General features: G+C 61.5%; 2 protein-coding genes and 1 non-coding gene across 3 annotated transcripts; all 3 read right to left on the reverse strand.

Moving 5' to 3' along the window:
- Positions 1 to 1,972: 1,972 nt before the first annotated feature.
- On the reverse strand, positions 1,973 to 10,880 carry SLC5A5 (solute carrier family 5 member 5). Its single transcript, XM_077119427.1, has 18 exons — positions 10,776 to 10,880; positions 10,265 to 10,330; positions 10,056 to 10,107; positions 9,872 to 9,939; positions 9,178 to 9,332; positions 8,644 to 8,784; positions 8,432 to 8,561; positions 7,556 to 7,644; positions 7,028 to 7,140; positions 6,883 to 6,953; positions 6,628 to 6,714; positions 6,311 to 6,504; positions 4,848 to 4,957; positions 4,390 to 4,505; positions 3,521 to 3,648; positions 2,862 to 2,976; positions 2,382 to 2,513; positions 1,973 to 2,278 (listed from the first exon to the last, which is right to left on the reverse strand). The coding sequence occupies exons 1-18, from the start codon at positions 10,863 to 10,865 to the stop codon at positions 1,973 to 1,975; spliced, it is 2,163 nt and encodes a 720-aa protein (XP_076975542.1). The 5' UTR covers positions 10,866 to 10,880.
- A 3,322-nt stretch (positions 10,881 to 14,202) lies between these two features.
- On the reverse strand, positions 14,203 to 16,364 carry RPL18A (ribosomal protein L18a). Its single transcript, XM_077122158.1, has 5 exons — positions 16,233 to 16,364; positions 15,053 to 15,232; positions 14,796 to 14,925; positions 14,428 to 14,537; positions 14,203 to 14,324 (listed from the first exon to the last, which is right to left on the reverse strand). The coding sequence occupies exons 1-5, from the start codon at positions 16,248 to 16,250 to the stop codon at positions 14,232 to 14,234; spliced, it is 531 nt and encodes a 176-aa protein (XP_076978273.1). The 5' UTR covers positions 16,251 to 16,364; the 3' UTR covers positions 14,203 to 14,231.
- LOC143651100 (small nucleolar RNA SNORA68) lies at positions 14,599 to 14,730 on the reverse strand. Its single transcript, XR_013159837.1, has one exon. It is a non-coding gene; the product is annotated as a small nucleolar RNA SNORA68 (small nucleolar RNA).
- Positions 16,365 to 18,679: the final 2,315 nt, after the last annotated feature.

The raw sequence follows: 18,679 nt of genomic DNA on the forward strand, positions 1-18,679 counted from the left end.
GGAGCTGGCCGTGCTGCGAGCAAGGAGAAGCAGAAGAGAGCCAAGGGAATGCAGGGACAGAGCGGGGGGAGTCCCAGCTCGCCTCGGACCAGCAGCTCCCGGTCCGATAAAGCAGCCCCATCATGGAATACCCGGGAGGACATGGGGGCCTAGAAGTGCAGCCTTAAAGCAGACACATTTACCCCAGAGTGAGAATTATTTCTGGATTTTGAGGGGCTGTTTTATATATGTGTAACATGCTATTTAGAGATAAAAACGAAACCAATCCAATTGGGATTAAGATAATTCAGAATACAGGGGTAAGAAAGACAGTCTTTATTTAAGAACTTCACCTACTCTTTGAGACCAAGGAAGGAACGTTTATTTTGTCCAAGACCTAAATTTTGTATAACACATAATCTAACTCAACCTGCCTGGATAGATCATTTAAACAATTCAGACAGAGGGAGCCCAGAACAAAAATGAGAGCCTTTAATCCTGTATAGTTTAATGTAATGCCTGGAAACATCCTCGAGTATATCAAGCAGATAATAAAAAAGTATTGGCTAAAGTCCCCTGAGGGATGGGAGAAAGACTATGGAACTATTAAACCTTACCATCAGGGAATCCCCTGATACTGTGTCAAACTTTAGGGACACCCAAATCAATAGGCCCATACTCTTGATCATGAGACTCACTCTCGTGAAGCTTATGTAGACGGCGGAGAAGCTTCGACTACCTATAAGATGCCCGAGAGTTACTTCTGGAGGACCTCTGTTGCTCAGATGTGGGCTCAGTCTCTCTAAGCCCAACTCTGCAAGTGAAATCAGTGCCCTCCCCCTACGTGGGACACGACATCCAGGGGTGAACGTCTCCCTGGTGACATGGGAGATGACTCCCAGGGATGAATCCAGACCTGGCACTGTGGGATCAACAATTCCATCCTGACCAAAAGGGGTAAAAGAAGTGTAATTAATAAAGTGTCAGTGGCTGAGAGAGTTCAAAGAGTCGAGAGGCTACTCTGGAGGTGGCTCTTACCAAGCTTCAGGTAGACCTTGCTACCTGTCATAACCTGCCAACCCCCAACCAGGACCATTCCAGCCAATCCTAAAGAACACCTAGGGTGATATATGAGATTCCACAAGGGTTCCAGGCACTGGAGTGACTTTCCAGAAACCAACAATCTCCAGATGGGTCCCTGGTTCAGATAAGTCCTGAAACCTAGCCCAGCCTCTCCAGTACATCAGGCAGTTCCTTGTCCCTGCCCCACATTAGTAATAGACCCTTCCAACATGAAAAAGTTAAAAATTTTGGCTCCATCCAAACACTACTAAAGAGAGGGAGAAAGATCAAAGGTGATGGTGCAGTCATAAAGAGAAGTTAAGATTTAACAAGCGAATAAATGCTAAATCATTAAATTGATCTCTTTTAGCTTCCAGTATGTTAAAGCAGCTAGAAGTAAAAACCTGGAATTATGGAATTGTAACCCATACCAAACTCTGAAATCTGTTCTACAACTAATTGTCGTGCTGTGCTTGGAAATGTATTGCTTTTTTGTATATATGTTATTTTTCACAGAAAAGAACAAGTCCATTGTGGTGAACGCACAGCTATAGGGAGGTCCTGTGAACCACTGACTGTACGCTCTGACTATAAGGTGTATGAATATATAATATATATCAATAAAATTGCATTAAAATAAAGAACTTTATAAAATATTAAAAATAAAAAGCGGCCGCATCATGACAGCCACAAAGCGTGTGCTGCGCGAGCCCCCAGGGCCGCGCTCGCAGGCAGCCGCCCAGACCACGGCGTTTCCAGGAGAGTCTTTAATCCGACGCCAGTCAAGGTCCCGGCAGGACCCCGTCCCCGAAATGTCTTGAAAGGCTGGTGGGATGCGGCCAGGAGCCTGGAAGGTCTTTACCAAAATGAGACACCTACGAGCTGAGGTCAGCAGCTCCCAGCGAGCGTCTCCCCTGGCAGGAAGGCACGGTTACAACCGGACACTGCAATCTTCTTGTCCTTTGGGGTGGCCTGCGGCCATGTGGCCAGGCCTGAGGTGCCTGCCTGGGTGCTCCCCTTTCTGGGGATGAACCCCGAAAGCCCGGGCAGAGCTGGTGGCATGGGCAGCGCCCGGGGCCCTTGGGTGTGCTGTGGCCACATTTTCCTTCCTCCCGGCCGGCAGGGCAGCTGACTCGGGGATGCCCCCAGACGCCCCCCCCGGCCCCCAGTGCTTGCCCTCAGGCGCCCCTTGGCCCCATGGCATCTGGGGAGAGGCTGCAGCGTTTCCACACTCCCCCTTAAGGGCACACGGAAACTGGTCCAGGGGCGCCCACCAACTTCTCCCTCCTGAGACCCCAAATGCAACATCTGTCAGAATGTGGGCAGAAAATCCCCCAAACCTCCAGCGACCATCCAGAGCAGCAGAGAGCGAGCTGGTGACCACAGGGGCCCCCGAAGTCACCACAGGGGGCTCTGAAGTTCCCACGCAGGGCAAAGTTGCCAGACATAGACAAAGACTCAGAATAAGCAAACTGAGAGAGACGGGGGCAGAGCAGGGGTGACGGGGTGACGGGGTGGGTTTCTCACTCATGGAGCAGGAATTCTGGTTTGGGACGGGGACACTGGGAGTGGACAGCCAACAGTGCCAGTCTTAAAGAATCGTCCACCCAAGTGATGAAAATCGTCTTTATTTTATGTACATTTTACCACAATTTTTTAAAATTTAGAAAACCACAATGAGATACCACTGGCATCCACCAGAATAGCAAAAATTAGAAAGACGGCCCATCCTAAGTGCTGGTGACGAGGGGAGCTGGCGAGGAAGTAGCGGCCCAGCCCTGGGGGGGAGGCTGGCAGCTTCCTCTGTGAATCACCCCCACCCCGCCCTGGTGTCGGCCCACACGGATGTGAGCCCAGGCGCTGAGCGCCACCCCATCTGCATCACCCGACGCCTGCGAGCTGAGAGTGGATGAAGATGCTGGGTCCCGCGGTGCCCTGGACACAGGAGGCCTGGAGGTGACTGGGTGAGGGCCAGGATGGGGTGGCTGGGTTCTGGGACCCTCCATCGTGGACTTTATTATGTGCGGGTGGGGGCAGGGGGGGCCACATGCACCTGGGGCCTGAGGGGATTGAGTTTCAAGGCCCCCAAGCCCCAGGCCCTTAAATGCAGCCCTTGCCTGCTTGAGCCAGGCCACAAGGCGTCTGACCCTAGGGCACCCCCCCGAAGCCCTGATGGCTGTGTGACCTCGGCCAAGTCCTTGCCCTCTCTGGGCCCCATTTCTCCACCCGTGCATAAAGGGCTGGATGTGATGACCTGCCACGTCCCACGTGCAAGTACATACTGGGGAAGACCTGGATATGACGTTGGGGGAGTAGGTGTGTGTGTGTGTGTGGGGGGTGCTGGGGACTGGACCAAGTGACCTCCAGAGGTGGGGCTTCGCAGCACAGGTCTCATTTGCATACAATGCTTCCCACCAATCAGACCAAGGCTGCCGCCCACCTGGCCTGGGGCCTCTCCCTGGGGTCCTCCCAGCCTCACAGGGCTGTCTCCCGTGGGCCCCAGCCAGCCAGCGGCTCCTCCCCCGGCCCCAAGCAGAGCAGCCGGTCCTCTTCGGTGGGCAGGGAGCCCTGGGGGGTCTGGGCTTCAGAAGTTAGTTCCTTGGGACCCTGGGAGAGGCGAGAAGAAACACCTGTTCCCTCCTCCTCTAAAACCTGGTCCACTTCTCCCCACGCCCCGTCACCCCCAAGCCGGCCGTGAGCCCCAGAGCGAAACCTGCAGCGCTGCCCCTCCCAGCTGCCCGCCCCCCCCGCTCTCCCCCCCGGCTGCCCCCACTCCCAGCTCTGCCTGGGGCTGGCAGCTTCTCCTCACTCAAGGCCCCCAGTCGCCCCTGCCCCCATGCCCCTGGCTAAGGCCGCTCCCATCATCATCTTCCACATGCCCTTTGGCCTGTGGACCTCGGCCCATTTGCCTCTCATGTGCCCAGGCCGGGGCCGCGAGCGAGGGGGGCAGCAGCAGAGCCTGGCACCCGCGTTCCCCAAGCTGCCGCGGTGACCACAATTGGCCGATTCCCTGGCGTGAAGCTTGCGTGAGGCTGTCCCTCAGCCCACCTGCTTTTGATTTAAAGCATTTTTATTTTAAGAACAGACTTGATGTCAGCGCTGCAAAGGCGAATGCCATGGTCTGGAAGTAACCGTAAAATCAGGAACAATGGAAATAAACCGTACTAAGCTCTGCTCCCTGTTGAGGGGACCCGGGATGTCCTGACACTGCCCAGCTCTGAAGGGGCCACTGGAGGGACGGAAGGTCCCAGAGGCTGAGACTCTGCCACGCCCCACCCCGGCGCTGCCTGAGCTCCCACCCCCGAAGCCACCGTGTCCCCCCCAGCACTGGGCTGGCTCGAGACTGACCTCCGCCGTTTCACCACCCGGGGGGGCCGCTTCCTCCTTGGGGGCCACCGATGCCGATGGCCTCGCGAGGTCCCACCACAGCAGCCCAGGGCCGACAGCGCTGCGCTTGGTGGGGCCTGCAGGGGGGGCGGGGAAGCCAACGGGTTCAAATGCCAGCTCCGACAGTGACCCCCGGGGCTCATGGCAAGACTCTGCCCCTTCCTGAGCCTCAGTTTCCCCGTCTGCACTGGGAGGTGAAATGTAACATCGGGGCCATCGGGCAGGTCTAAGGAGCCCCAGCGCCTGATACAGGCCTGGCGCGCGACTCGGGGGTGCAGGCGGGACTGCGGCCTAAGGTCGGGGCTCGGTGCACGGGGCAGGGCCCCCACCCCCGCGGGGTGCCCGAGGTGCCTCAGCACCGGGGACAGCACCTGTGGCCCCTGCCGCCCCCAGCCCCAGCGCCCTTGGCCGCAGCTCACCGCTCAGGTAGCTGGCGAGGGCCCCCGCCAGCACCGCACTGAACGTGCCCAGGGCACCGTAATAGAGGTAGGACACGGCATAGAGGCTCCCGGCCACCACTCCCTGGGGACTGCGGGAAACAGCAGGGCAGAGAACTTCCTCTCCGGCCACCCACCCCACGTGATGTGTCCCAGAGCCCCCCTCCCTCCTCTCCTGCTGACCCCCACCCGTGCGGGGGGTGCTGCTAAAGTGCAGTCAGCCTCCCGGCACCACCCTCCTGGGCTCCCCATTGCCCTCAGAACGAAACCAAATTAGACTCTGGAAGGAAGACACAGGAGTGACCTCTAATTAGGCCACAGTTTTCATGGCTTTGGCACCAAAAGCACAAGGGACTGAAGATAAATAGATAAACTGACTTCATTAAAATAAAAAACTTGGGGGTGTCAAAGGACCCTTTAAAGAAAGTGATAGGAGAAAATATTTACAATATGTGCATTTGATAAGGCTCAAGTGTCCAGAATATATAAACAACTTACAACTCAGCCATAAAAAGAACCCAATTTAAAAATGGGCAAAGGGTTCGTTTAAACAGACGGTTTCCCAAAGAAGATGTACAAATGGCCACAAAGCACAGGAAAACATGCCCAACATCTTCAGCCATCAGGGAAAAGCAAATTAAAACAGTGAGGGCCGCCACTAAACAAGGACGGACAGCTATTAAAAAAGAAAAGGACAATAAGCAGCGTGGGTGAGGCGGGCAGGATCAGAGGCGCGTGCCCTGCACGTAGGCCTGCAATGCTGCAGCTGCGTGGGAAATCGCTGGGCAGCGCCTGGGAGAAACACTTAAAACAATTCATCCTATCACCGGGAATTCCACCCCAGAGATGGACGCAGGGGAGGCAGCAGTGACTCTAGAGCAATTCGTGCACTGATATTCATTCCCAATCGCCTAAAGGTGGGCGCAGCCCAAGGGTCCGGCCGTGCGGGAGAGGAGGGCTCAGAGGGCCCCGTCGCACGGAATGGAATATTACTCAGCCAGGAAAAGGAACCAAGTTCCGATCTGCCCGTCGGGACCTTGAAAACCCGACGCTGCCTGAGAGAGGCCGGCACAAAAGGCCACGTGCTGCATGACTCCACGTATAGGAGACGACCAGCCAGGCAAGTCCACAGGGACACAGACAGGCCGGTGGCCGCCAGGAGCGGGGGACAAAGGGGGTGGGTATGGGGCTTCTTTGGGCTTAACAGTCACTGACGCGTTAACTTTTAAGTGGGTGACGTAGTGGGTGGGAATCGTCTCAATTAAGAAAGAATCCGACCAAATTCCTCTGCTGGGACCTCGTCTCCTAGTCCTCCCGCGCCGGACTCGCGGCTGCCTTAGGGCCTTTGCACGTGCCGTTCCCTCCATCCTTCCCGCACCCGCTCAGAGCTCCCGGCTCAGGCCCCGCCCCCGACCCCGCCCGCCGCCCCCAGCCCAGCCGCTCACCTGGGGGCGCCCCGGGAGGCGTTGGCTTTGGGGGGTGGGCCCAGGAGGCGAGAGGCGTTGGCGGGGGGCGGCGCGCAGCCCGTGGCCGACGTGGGCAGGACCCCCATAGTCTGCGCGCTGGGCGGGTGCACGGCGGCGCCCCCCGCCACCCAGAGAGCCAGCACCAGCCCCGCACCCTGCCCCGCGAGGACGCCCTGGGGGCGGAGCCCGCGTCAGGGGAGGGGCTGCCCAGCCACGCCCCCATCACGCCCCTCACCGCCGCGATAGGGGAGGGTTTGCCTGGCCACGCCCCCGTCACGCCCGGCCACGCCCCTTACCGCCGTGTTGCAGGCTGGGAGGAACATCCCCAGGATGAATGCTCCGAGGAGGGGACCGCTGAGGACGCCCATGACCGTGAAGGAACCCTAGGGAGGATGAGAGGAGGCCCGCGCCCCACTCCGCGCCTCAGTTTACCCGCTTGGAGGGCGCAGCCTGAGGAATTCCACTGTGGGGCCTGAGATCCCTCTGTGCCTCAGTTTCCCCAAAGGGAGTGAGGAGGAGGCCCCTCCCCTCGGAGGTCCCGGGGGGCTCACCTGGAGGACGCCGCCCCCCAGCAGCGAGGACAGAGCGGCCACGGCGAGGCAGGCGGAGCCGTAGATGAGCGCTGCGGCGGGTGGGGGCGACGGTCAGGGGCGGAGGGGCCAGCTCCCACCCCCCACCCCCAGCTCCTCGACTCACAGAGCCCCTTCGAGATGAGCACGAGCCTCCGGGGAGGCAGGCCGGGCAGCCGCGGCCTGAGGAGGTCCTCCACGGTGACCGCCGCCATGGCGTTGATGCTGGTGGAGGCCGTGCTGGGAGGCGGGGGGACCTCAGGCCACAGCCAGGGATGCCCCCACCCCACCCCGCCGGGCCCCGCCAGGTCCACCTGCCACCCAGGGCAGACACGGGGATGGCGGTGTCCCCAGGGCTGATGTCTGTCCCCCAATTTGCAGACCCGAGAGCCCCGGGGGGTGGCAGTGGGGAGCGGAGTGTGGCTGGATTTCGGGGGAAACTGAAGCCTGGGGCTGTGGGGCCCCGAGGGCAGGGCGGGGGCTCTTGGGTCAAGGCTGCCCCCAGGGCTGAGAGGAAGGGAGGGCCCCAGGCGGCCAGGCAGGGAGGGGCAAGGCCCCGGCAGGGTCCCCGTGACCTGGCTGTGCCCACTGGAGCCCACCTGCGCTGCCCACGGGACTGAGCGGGGATGGGGCTGCCGACAGGCCCAGAACGTACCTGAGGGTGCCGCTGTAGGCGCAGGCCAGGAAGAGGCCGGGGAGGCCAGGCAGACCCTCAAAGACCTCCAGCACCAGCAGGGGCATGTACTGGGGGGAGTCGGGGTCAGATGCCGGGTCGGCTGCGGCCAGGTTAGGGGCTCTGTCTGTGCTGACCCTGCTTGGCCGCAGCGCCCAGCTCATATCAGGGCTCGGCACGTGTTTGTTGATTGGCTGTGTGAACTCCACTGAGACATCGGGTCACCCTGATTCAGAGATCCTTGCCCATGGGTTCCCAGTTAGCTGGTGAGGACACTGGAGCCTGACATCGCATGACGGGACAGCCATGCAGCCCCCTTAGACTCTGAACCCCCTGAAGTGGCCACTGAACCCCAGATCAGGGCTCCAGGGGGACCACTACCCAGGGGTGTGGGTCCTGGCCCCACACTACTCCTGACTTGCCCCTGGGCCTCAGTTTTCTCCTCTGTACAGTGGGGACCTAAAGCGTTGACCTCATCAGCTCTGGAGGATTCGGTAGGAAACAAACTGCTTGTGAAGGAACAGTGTGGGGAACAGAGTAGGTGCTGGGGAGATGGGAGCAGGCTGTTGAGATTATTAATGTTAAGACCACCATTTCAGGTGGGACCACAGCCCCATCTCCTCCTTCACCCCCCCCAAAGGAGCTCTCCCTGACAGGATGTGCCCCTCCCCTACTCATCCCCCGCCATGGCTCCCTTCTGCCTCCCAGATCTGCTCCGGGCCACACTCTTTTGCTGCCTCTGGACCTTGGCTTTTCCCTCTATGAGTGGGCTCTTCCACCCCCACCACCTAGGTTCTGAGCCCGGGCGGGGGCAGCAGTGAGACGCCAGCCCACTCTGCTGGGGTGCCCGGGTCTGACCTGGTCGGGGGCGGAGATGCGCCCAGTGAGGAGAGGGTCGCAGTCGCTGTAGAGCGCAGACATGACGATGCCGCAGCCAACGGCACTGGACACGATCAGGAACAGGCCCAGCTGGTTGACAAGCAGGGCCCTGTGCGAGGAGCTGTCAGGCTGGAGTGGGTGGGGACGCCACCCCCCCGGAAGCTCCCCACTCCAGCCTCGTGAGCACTCACAGCTTGGCCTGCCTTTCCGTGCGGCAGGCCACGTAGCGCTGCACCTGCGCCTGGTTCACGCCGTACATGGACAGCCACAAGCACGTGCCGCCCAGCACGAAAGTCCAGAAGGTATAGCGGCTCCGAGGGTCAGGGTCAAAGCTGGGCAGGGGACAGGGCAGGTCAGCCACATGGAGATACCATGGGCATCGCATCCTCTCCAGGGCCCCACATGGCCATTCTGTGCCTTATGGACCTTAAGGGGACATTCAGGATAGGTTTTGAAGAGTAAATAGGAGTCTGACGAACTGAAAATTTATTCCTTTGTTTCTTGAGCCGTTCAGGTATGAATGACTCCCAGTGCAGGCTGGGGTGGGGTGGGGGTACAGAGCTGGAAGCAGACCCCCTTTCCAAGCCAGGGTGGAGAGGTGAAGGCTGGGGCAGGCAGAGGATGGGGGCTGAGGAAGCTCAGGGAGGGAGCGGGATTCTGTGGAGGTGGGAGGGCTGCCCGAGGCACAAGGAAGCCCCCCTACGCCTCTCCGCTTGCCCACTCACTCCATCAGGTTGCCTCGGGAATGGTTCCAGGCAAGCTCAAGCACGCGTGCAGGGCCGCCCAGGAGCAGGGCGCCGCGGGCCAGGACGGCCCAGAAGCCCAGCAGCATCACCAGGACCTGGAATGCGTCGGTCCAGACCACTGCCCGCATGCCACCCTGCGGGGCCGAAGACGGTGAGGCTCAGCCACACCTCGGGCCAGCTGCCCGGGGCCACAGCTTCTCCGTGCCTGTTTCCTCTTCTGTAAGCCGGTTTGATAACAGGACCTCCTGCCTGGTGCTGGGGGACTAAGTGGCTCAGGGAAGTGCTCGGCGCGTGGCTTTTGCAGCTTTCACTGCTGTCTGAGGTGCACCTCTCCTTTCTGCCCGTCCGGCCTCCATGCCTTTGCCTTCCAGTGGAGCCCATTCGGGGGAGACAGGCCCTGCCCCCGCTCCAGAACTGGCCAGCCCCTCCCACGCGCCCCTCCCACAGAGGTGCTCAACAGGGATGTGGAACCCCTGGATCCAGCCATGCCTGAAGCAGCCTGGCCCTGGGCGCGCCACCTCTCCTACACAGTCGAGGAGACTGAGGCCGGGCGGGGGCTCCTCAGGCTGCACCGCAGAGGGGTAGATGGGCTGGCCCAAGCCCCCCAGCCCCAAGACCCAGCAGGTGTACCGCCGTCCACCCCCTTCCGATCCCCCCAGTTCTGGTCTCTCACCACGGTGGTGTAGAAAGTGCAGATGGCGCCGGTGGACAGGAGCGACGCCCAGATGTCCAGCCCAGTCACTGCGCAGAGACCCCGTTAGACTCCTGGCTGGGCTCCCCGGCCTGCCCCTGCCCGCCCTGGGGGCTCTCCCCCCGCCCGACCCCCCCGCCCCCTCCCCTGCGCCCCCAGCCCCGACCTTGGTTAAGGATGAGCGCGGGGGCGTAGATCACGATGCCCGTGTACAGCACCTGCGGTGGGAGGGCGACCCTGGTGGGAGGGGTCGGGGCGGGAGCGAGGAGGGTGGCGGGGGTGGGCTGGGATAGGCGGGGCGCTGGGGCAGAGCCACAAGGGCTGGGGGCGGGTCCGCGGGCGGTGTCCGTGCGGGGCGGGGCTGGGGGCGCTCACGGTGGCCGCCAGGTACTGCGTGGTCCCGCAGAGCCGCACCGCGCGGCTGAAGCGCATCTCCAGGTACTGGAAGGGGCAGCGGTGGCCTCGGTCACCGGGGCCCGTCTACCACGCTCGCCAGAGTCGAGAGAGGGCTCCCCGCCGCGCGCGCCCCTTGCGCCCCGCGGCCCGTCCGCGCACCCGCGGGCCAGGGGCGCGCACTAGAGGGCGAACGCCGCTGGCATACCCGGAGCTGCCCACAGCGCACGAGAGACAGCGCCTGTTGTCGGTTACTGGGCGCCTACTGTATACTATCACAATTGGAATAGCTTTACACCGCGCCCGGAGCGCGGTTCAGTAACAGCCGTGTTTCCCCGTCGGGCAAACCGAGGCGGAGGGGCCCCTGGGCGAGGCGGCGTCGGGTTTGGAGCCCCGCGCTCGCCTCCACCGCAGAACCGGGACGGCGGCCCCTCTTCCTCCTTCCTCCCCGCGCTCCCGCCCGCCGCCTCTTCGCGGAACCGCGCGCCGGCACCTGGTAGGCGCTGGTGAGGCCCAGGCGGTAGAAGACGGGCAGGAAGAGCGCGGCACTGAGCAGGCAGCTGAGCAGCTGGCCTAGGCACATCCACAGGAACTTGAGACCGTAGCGGTGCGCCTCGGCCGGCACCCCGAGCACCTGCACCGCCGACATGAAGCTGGCGGCCAGCGAGAGGCCCACGGGCAGGGGCGCCAGGCGCCGGCCCCCGGTGAAGAAATCGTCCGCGCTGCGCGGCCCGCCTCGTGCCAGCGCGACCCCCAGCCCGCCGCCCGCCGACAGCAGCAGCAGGAGCGCGAAGACTCCGTAGTCCCAGCGGCCAAACGTCGCCCGCGCGCCCGCCATGGGTGCCGGGGCCGTCGGGGAAAAGGCAGCTGGCCGCCCCGGAGCCCACCGCCTCGCCGTGGCGCGGGGCAAAGAGAGGGGCCCCGCAGCACTGGGCGGGCTTCTGCACCCTCTCCTAGTGTCTGTCTGCCCTCTCTGGGCCTGCTCAGAGCCGGCAGCCCGGGGGCGCGGGGCTTACAGGGGCGCTCGCGGCCGCGGCTGCGCTTTATTGTGCCCGGGGCCAGCGTGCTCCGCCCAGGTCGAGGGCGGGCAGGACCCGCACCCTTTGCGCCCTGGACTGGGACAGGCCAGTTGGGGATGGGAATCTCCGAAATGATTCCCTTTGCTTCGTGGGGAAACTGAGGTTCAGGGAAGCCCTCTGACCAGCCTAGGACACACAACCCGAAACAGGGGCTCTGGGACTCCAACACAACAGTCCTGCCCTCCTGATCGGTGCTTGAGGACCTTGGAGCCCTGGGGGGTGGTCTCACTCTCCAGAACTGGGGGTACACTGTTAGGGCAGATCCACTTGAGGCCTCCCCTCCCCTCCTCCATCGCCCACCCCTTTTCTAGAGTCAGACACCCCCAACCTCCCAGCTGAGCCAGGCAGAACACATTGTGCATTCAGATCCTGGAACTGCTTAGGTTCTTGGGCCTCAGTTTCCCCATCTGTAAATGGAGATTAAATAGCCTTAGGAGAGAGCCGAACCTGCCTAATCCCTAGCTGGCCATGACAAATGCCTTGTTCGCTTGCTCACTTGTTCTTTCAGTAAACACTGAGGCCCTGCTCTGTGCCAGGCACAAGAGCAGTGATTGAAAGGAAAGGACCCGGCTATCCCGGGAGAGGGGCTGGCATGCACCCATCACTCAGATGAGGAAACCAAGGTAAGGGGAAAATGGCTCGGGGGCCCTTATTTAGGGGCCCATGGGGGGTCTGGGCAGTGAGGAGAGGGGCTTGTCTCTGGACTCCCGTGACTCGCAGATGCATTCCCTCCTGGGGGCAGGACCCAAACCCTTGCAGCACCTTCACCCAACCTAGTCAGCCGCCTCCTCAGGTCCGTCTGGCACCCACACAACCCCCACCCACGCCCTTGGGACGGTTGCCAGCTCCCTCCCTCAGCACCTGAAGGGTGGGAGAAACAGGTGGGGCCGCCCTTCCTGGAAAGCCACACAGGAGTAGAGAGGTGCAAAGAGGCAAAGAAACCGGACCAGAGGCTCCACCGCCCACCTTCCCCGTGGGGGTCCTAGGCACAGGAGCCCCCACCCACGGGTTGAGCACCTTCTCCAGCTGTGGGATCCAGGTGCGTGAGGTGGGGGGACAGGCACTGGAGGCCAAGTCCCCTTCAGCAGGGAGTGGCAAAACGGGTTGAGACAGCCAAGACCCCAGGGCAGGGAGAAGCGGGGCGCTAGATGAACAGCCCTGAGGACGGGGACAGAGTGGGGAGGCCCAGGAGGGAGCTGAGGGCGCTGTGGGGGCTTAGTGCAGTGAGGGACCCGGCGAGACCTCCAGGTTTTGAAACCACCCACACCACAGCCTGGGACAGGTGGAAGATGGGAAGCTTGGTGGTACTGGAATGTGCCAGCCCAGGCAGTGTGGACATGAGGGCAGCCTGGGGGAGGGGTTTGGGGAGTGATTGTGTCCCCTCAGGTCATTCCTGCACCGACCCCCAGCAAAAGCACATGGTCCCAGCAAACCCTGAACCAGCCTGGCAGGGTCTGCAGAATAGGGGGTAGAACTGATGTCACGTTTTGGAGAGCGCAAGACACAGGCGAGGGGCCTAGGCCAAGGGAGGCCCAGGGTCCAGCTGGGCAGACCCTGCCTTAGAGGGGCCCTGCCCACATGACCTCTGGCCTCCAGAATTAAGGGCCTCAGGCCATGGCCAGTAAGAGATGGGGTCAGGTTCACCCAGCATTACACTCAATGGGCTCCAGGACCCCTATGGGGGACCGGGGCAGCTGCCCCCTTAGGTCTAGTTGCTGCAGTCTGAGGAGCCTAAGCAGAACACCGCAGCACAGGGAGGCAGAATTCTACCTGGTGCCTGTCCAGGCCCCCGCCCGCCATGAACTGGGGACGTCTCAGGCCCACGCAGCCCAGCTGCTTGCCTGCCTCGAGCTTCTGCCTGGGCCGCAGAATCAGCCACTTTCAGTCACTGTCCCCAGGCAGCCACGCTGTGCCCCTCAGTCCCTCCTGGGCCCCCAGACCCTCCTCCCTGCCCCAGGGACACACTGTGCTGGTTCCCAGCCCCAAACTTAAACCACAGCAGGCACTGCACCTGTCCCCAACCCCAACAGAGTCTTCTGCACCCACCCTCCTCCCTGTGAGGCAGGGGTGGGGCATCCCCGTGGAAGGCAAGGTGACCAGTGCCACACAGAAGGGCAGTGGACAGCTGGCTTGCTGGACAGGATCTCCAGGTGGCCAGATTCCCCCAGAGAAAAGCAGGTGGGAATCCGAAGATGTGCTTCACACGGCCCAGAAGGGCTGGGCCCAGCCATCAGGAGCCTCCCAAACCCCATGGCTGTCCTTCCCTGGGCTCCTCCATCTGTCCTGCCACGCCCACCCTCTCGGGCCCAGTGTGGTGTCAGGCACATGAGCAAGGGAGAGACTCACTGCAAAGGGGAACGCAGGTTTGGGGAGTGGGGAAGCCCCAGGGAGAGGGCATGTGGAAGGCCCCAATGCTTCCGTGCTGCTCCCCAAGTACTGCCAACCCTGACCTTCAGGGACAAAGCTTGAAGGCCAGGTTGCACAAGGTCCTGTCAAGGGTCATGTCAGGGTCGGGGTTCCACCCAGCTGCAGGACAGGGTCAGCTGCGGGCCTGGGACCCCCAGCCTGCCACGACACACCCCCTTGGGCAAGAGGGAGCAATGAGAATCAGCCTAAGCGGTCTTGGGACCCAGGGACTGTGACCTTTAGACGGCCTGGGCCACCCCACAAAGGGCCCAGCAGGAGGTGGGGATGCAGCTCCAGGGTTGGGGCCTCCACCCCCTGCCCCTCGAGGGGCTGCTCGAGTCAGGGACGCTTCTTGGCTGCACCCTGGGAGGCCAGGGCACGCCTCACTGCACCCTCTGGGCTTTTGGCAGCAGCAATAACAGAACACCAATGAGCTGAGTCTCCACGGGTTTACTGGGCTGGGCCTAGAAGAAGGTGTTGGGCCTCTTGGTGGTGAAGCGGGGCTTGTGCTGGCGCCGCAGGACACGATGGGGCAGCGGGAACTTGATCTTGGAGTCCTGTGAGGAGAGGCCGAGCAGTGAGAGCAGGCTTGCAGGCCCCTCCCACCCCCCAGGCACCTGCGTCAGTGCCACCCTGAGCCCCCCCACTGCAGGCACTCACATGGAACTGCCTGACGGCCGGCCGGCGGCACTTGCTGGCTGCGATCTCCTCCACCTTCATGACCTGGATGGAGTGGGCGCGGGCGCGGTGCCGGGCACCCATGTCGCGGTCTGCAGGGGAGAGGCGTGTCACCTGAGGTCAGCACCCCACACACCTGCTCGGTGCCCCCAGGACTGTGGAACCTCCACATTCACTCTGAGAGGCACGGCACAGCCCCCCAAAGGCGACGAGATCCACTTGCTGTTCGCACCACTGTTTAAACCGCTGTTACAAAAAACTGCGATTCTTGGGTTTGGGTGCAAGCAGGGTGGCCAGGGGTAATGGTCATCATGGCCCCCATCACCGCCCCCCACTGCCCCGGAGCTCACAGCACTGGGTGACGGCACCGGCCGTGGTCAGGTCGCGGTACTCCCGGTACATGTTGTGGGTCCCGCTGCGCGAGTCATAGCGCAGCCAGATGCCGAAGTTTTTCACCCGCAGCGGGGACTTTTCAAACACCTGTAGGGGGGGACAGAAGCTGCCCACGCGCCCCTGCCTCGGCACACCTGTGGCCAGCCACACCCCCGGGTCTCTGGAGGCCCCAAGGGAAAGGGAGGATCCAAAGACCCCACCCTGGCACCCCTACCTGCCCACAGTACACAATTTCCCCAGAAGACTTCTTCATCTTCTTCAGCTGAGACACAAAGTACCAGAAGCGGGACTTGGCGACGACATGGTTAGGTGCGAAGATGCGCATGCGGTAAAGAGGTGGTGTCCGGCACTTGGGGGTGGGCAGGCAGCGCCCCACCACCTTATACTCTCGCAGCTGGGATGGAGACGAGCTGTGAGGTGGGGCCCGAGACCCCCAGACGACCGTGCAGACACCCCCAATGCCGTCCCCAAGCCTTGTGAGGCCCGGGCTGCCATCCCAGGGCCCCCAGGGGAGACCTGGGCCTGGATGGCTCACACGCCTATCCCAGCCTCCACCACAAACCAGCGCTGGGGGCAGGGAGCAGCAACAGATGCCTATGACCCGCTGCCCTGGCTAAGTGGGGCGGGCCCAAGGATATCACGCTGGGGCACCCCCTCCCGCCAGCAATCCCGAACCGCTTACAACCCTGCCAGCCACTTTGCAGCTTCCCGCCCCGCAGCACTGGGCCACCCTGTTCTTTCACTCCGAGGCCCAGAGACGGGCAGGAACAGGCCAACAGTCATCCAGCCCAATTGGGGCAGAGCCAGAACGGGAATCCGGGCCTCGGCTCTCTAAAACTAACGACTGCAGCTACCTCAGTTTCCCCAGCTGCGGTGGGAGGGTGAAGGGAGGCGGGGGGCGACCCTGCTGGGAGGGATCGCGGAGGGCGTGGCGAAGGCCTCCTCTTTTCCCAAATGCAAAGTTGAAAGCAGCCGGTCGCGTCCAAACCCGGGGGCATGGAAAGGACAACCCCTCCGAAAACAACTGACCGGCTTCTCGTTAACGCCAAAGAAACATGGCCCCAGTACCCCCGGCCCCGGGCTCGGCTCAGACAACGCACCGGGCTGAGCCCCTTCCCCGAGACAGCAGGCTGGGCGGCCACCCGCCCGCACCCTTCGACCTGATGGAGCGGGAACCCAGACCCCAGCCCCGCGCGGGCCCATCTGGGCCGCCCCCACGGGCTCCCCACGCGGCAGCCGCCATGTTGGCTGAGTCCGGAGCCGGCGGCCACGGGACCCAGCCTGGGGTCTCCGACCCAGCCCGCGCCGTCTCCCGGAGCCCCCGCCCTGGCCGCACCGCGCCCCCGACCCCGGTCACACCGTGACCCGACACCACCGCGCCGCGCCCGCCTTACTGTGCCCGAGGCCTTCATGGCGTTATCTCCACACTCGCCGCCACCCGCGAAAGGAAGTGGCCACTCTTGTGCAGCCACTCACCATGCCTTAGCCGCAGGAAGTCCTGCCCTCCGGAGGCCATAAGCCCATTGGCCCGACGGCCCAGCATTCTTCCTGATCCGCTTCTTCATTGGCTCTGGATCCGTCTTCCGCTCCCCGCTGGCTGCGTCGCGCGGCGAGACTACATCTCCCATGAGGCAGTGCGGCGAGCCCCGCCATTTCCGCCTACCCTCATACAGGCGCGTTAGCGCGCATGGCACGCCGGGAGTTGCAGGCGCTCCGCGGGTCTCGGTCGGCGCGCACGTGCGGTCCCGCCCCGCTGGGACCTGGTGTTTATGCGGACACGGAAGTCTGGAGCTGGGCGTTCTGCTCTGCAAAATGGGAAAACGGTGGTATTTTTATGGCGTCGTAATTCAATGAGCGAAGCCGCGTAAAGCGCTGGGCCCCAGCAGGGCCTTTAATGGCGAGACGGACACAGCAGCTGGGATTCTATTTGACCGTCAGCCTCCTTTTCTCCAGGTCACGGGGGTTGGCCAAAGTGCACCCCGACCCCCAGCTGACCCATGTGCACCCCGGCCCCCGGCTGACCCAAGTGGCCGCGACCTTGGAGAGACCCCAGCTTAGTGCCCTGCTCAGGTGAATGGGGCCCTGGGGGCAGAGGCCGTGTCTGAACCCAACTAGCTTTTTCTGTCATTAAATTTTTCGTAAGAGCTTCCTTCAGCTGTAGCTCACATCCTGCACAGTTCAAACCACTTAGCACGTCCAAGGGGCTGAGTCCAGGCACCGAGGTGGGCAGCCACCACCATCCGTTTTAGGATGTTTTTCTTCTCCCGGAAAGAAACTCCAAGCCCTTTAGCAGCCTCTCCATTTCCCGCCAACCCCCAACCCGAGCGCGAGACCCTGGCACCCACGGGCCCTTCTTTCTGCCTCTGTGGGTGTGCCTACTCTGGATGTTTCCAATAAATGGAACCCTACACTCACGTCTCCCGTGATGGCTGCTTTCGGGGCACCCCACGAGGCAGCATGGCGTGCTCTTCCTTTTTATGGCTGAGAAAAGTCCACTGCCTGGGTGGGCCACTTGTTTCCCGAAGATGGTTGATGGCCCTTGGGCACTTCCTGTTGGCTGTTCAGATGAAAGCTGCAGGGCATATTCCTGAACCATCGCTGTCTGCGGGCACCTGCCGCCCTTCCCCTGGGTGCCAGCCGCCCTTCCCTTGGGCACCTGCAGTGGAATGGCTGGATCAAACAGAACTCCACGTTCAACCTTCGGAGCAGCTGACGGACTGTTTTCCAGAGTCTGACCATCTTACATTCCCACCGGCGGTGTCCGAGGCTCCAGTTTCTCTGCATCCTTGTGAACTCTGGTGTTATTTGTCTTTCCTGTTATACCCGTCCCGGGGTAGGAGTGGTTTCTCGCTTCAAGTGCTCTCCAAGTGCTATAGGCCGCTTACGCGTCTTCCTTGGAGAAATCCACCTCCGCTGTCTACTTTAAATGTTGAATTGTCTTTCCGTTCTTGGGTTGTAAGAGTTCTTTATTCTACATACAACCCCTCATCAGATAGATGATTTGCAAAAGTTCTCTCTCACTCTGTATGTTGCTTGTCACTTTCCTGAAGGAACCTCTGAAGCACAAGGGTTATTAATTTAATGAAGTCCGATCTGTTTTTCATTCGTGCTTGCTGCCCTAGCTCGGGTGGTACTGCCTCCTACAAGGGCACGGGGGCTGAGCTGCGCTGTCTTCTGCAGGTTGTATCACTTTAGCTCCCACATCAGGGCTTGGGTCCGTTTTGAGTTACTTCCAGCGTGCAGTGAGGCGGGGCACTGAGCTCATCCTTTGCACGCGGATCTCCGGGTACCCAGCACCGTGTGTTGAGGAGATGCATCTCTCCCGTTGGAGACAGGAGGGCCGTGTCGGGACCCGGTGCCGCTGCTGGACCCGAGTTCTCAACTCCCGCCCCTGCTGCAGGACCGCTCAGGCTGTTCTGGGCCCTGGAATTTCCAGGACCCTCGGACGTGGAGTCGTTTTTTTGGGAGCTGGGTCCTGAGCGGGCGGCGCTGGTCTGTGTTGGGGGAACCCCACCGCTTTCCCAGGACGGCGCCCCGGTTTGGACTTTGCCTCCCGTAGGCATGCATGTTCTCTTTGTTCCCCTTTGCTGCATTTTTCTTCTTTTCTTTTTTCCTTTTGCATTAAGTGAATATTTTCTAGTGTAATATTTTATTTTAATGCCTTTTTTTTCCCACTATATTTTTGAGTTGTTTTCGTAGTGGTTGATCTTAGGTTTACCACATACGTCTTTTTTTTTTGGTATGCGGTATGGTGGGTCACATTTCATTCTTTTTCCATCTGAGTATCCGTTATTGCAGCACCATTTATTGGATTTTTGTTGTTGCTTGATTGTTTTTGTTT

This window comes from Tamandua tetradactyla, chromosome 11, assembly GCF_023851605.1.
Source record: "Tamandua tetradactyla isolate mTamTet1 chromosome 11, mTamTet1.pri, whole genome shotgun sequence".
NCBI classification, from domain to species: Eukaryota; Metazoa; Chordata; class Mammalia; order Pilosa; family Myrmecophagidae; genus Tamandua; species Tamandua tetradactyla.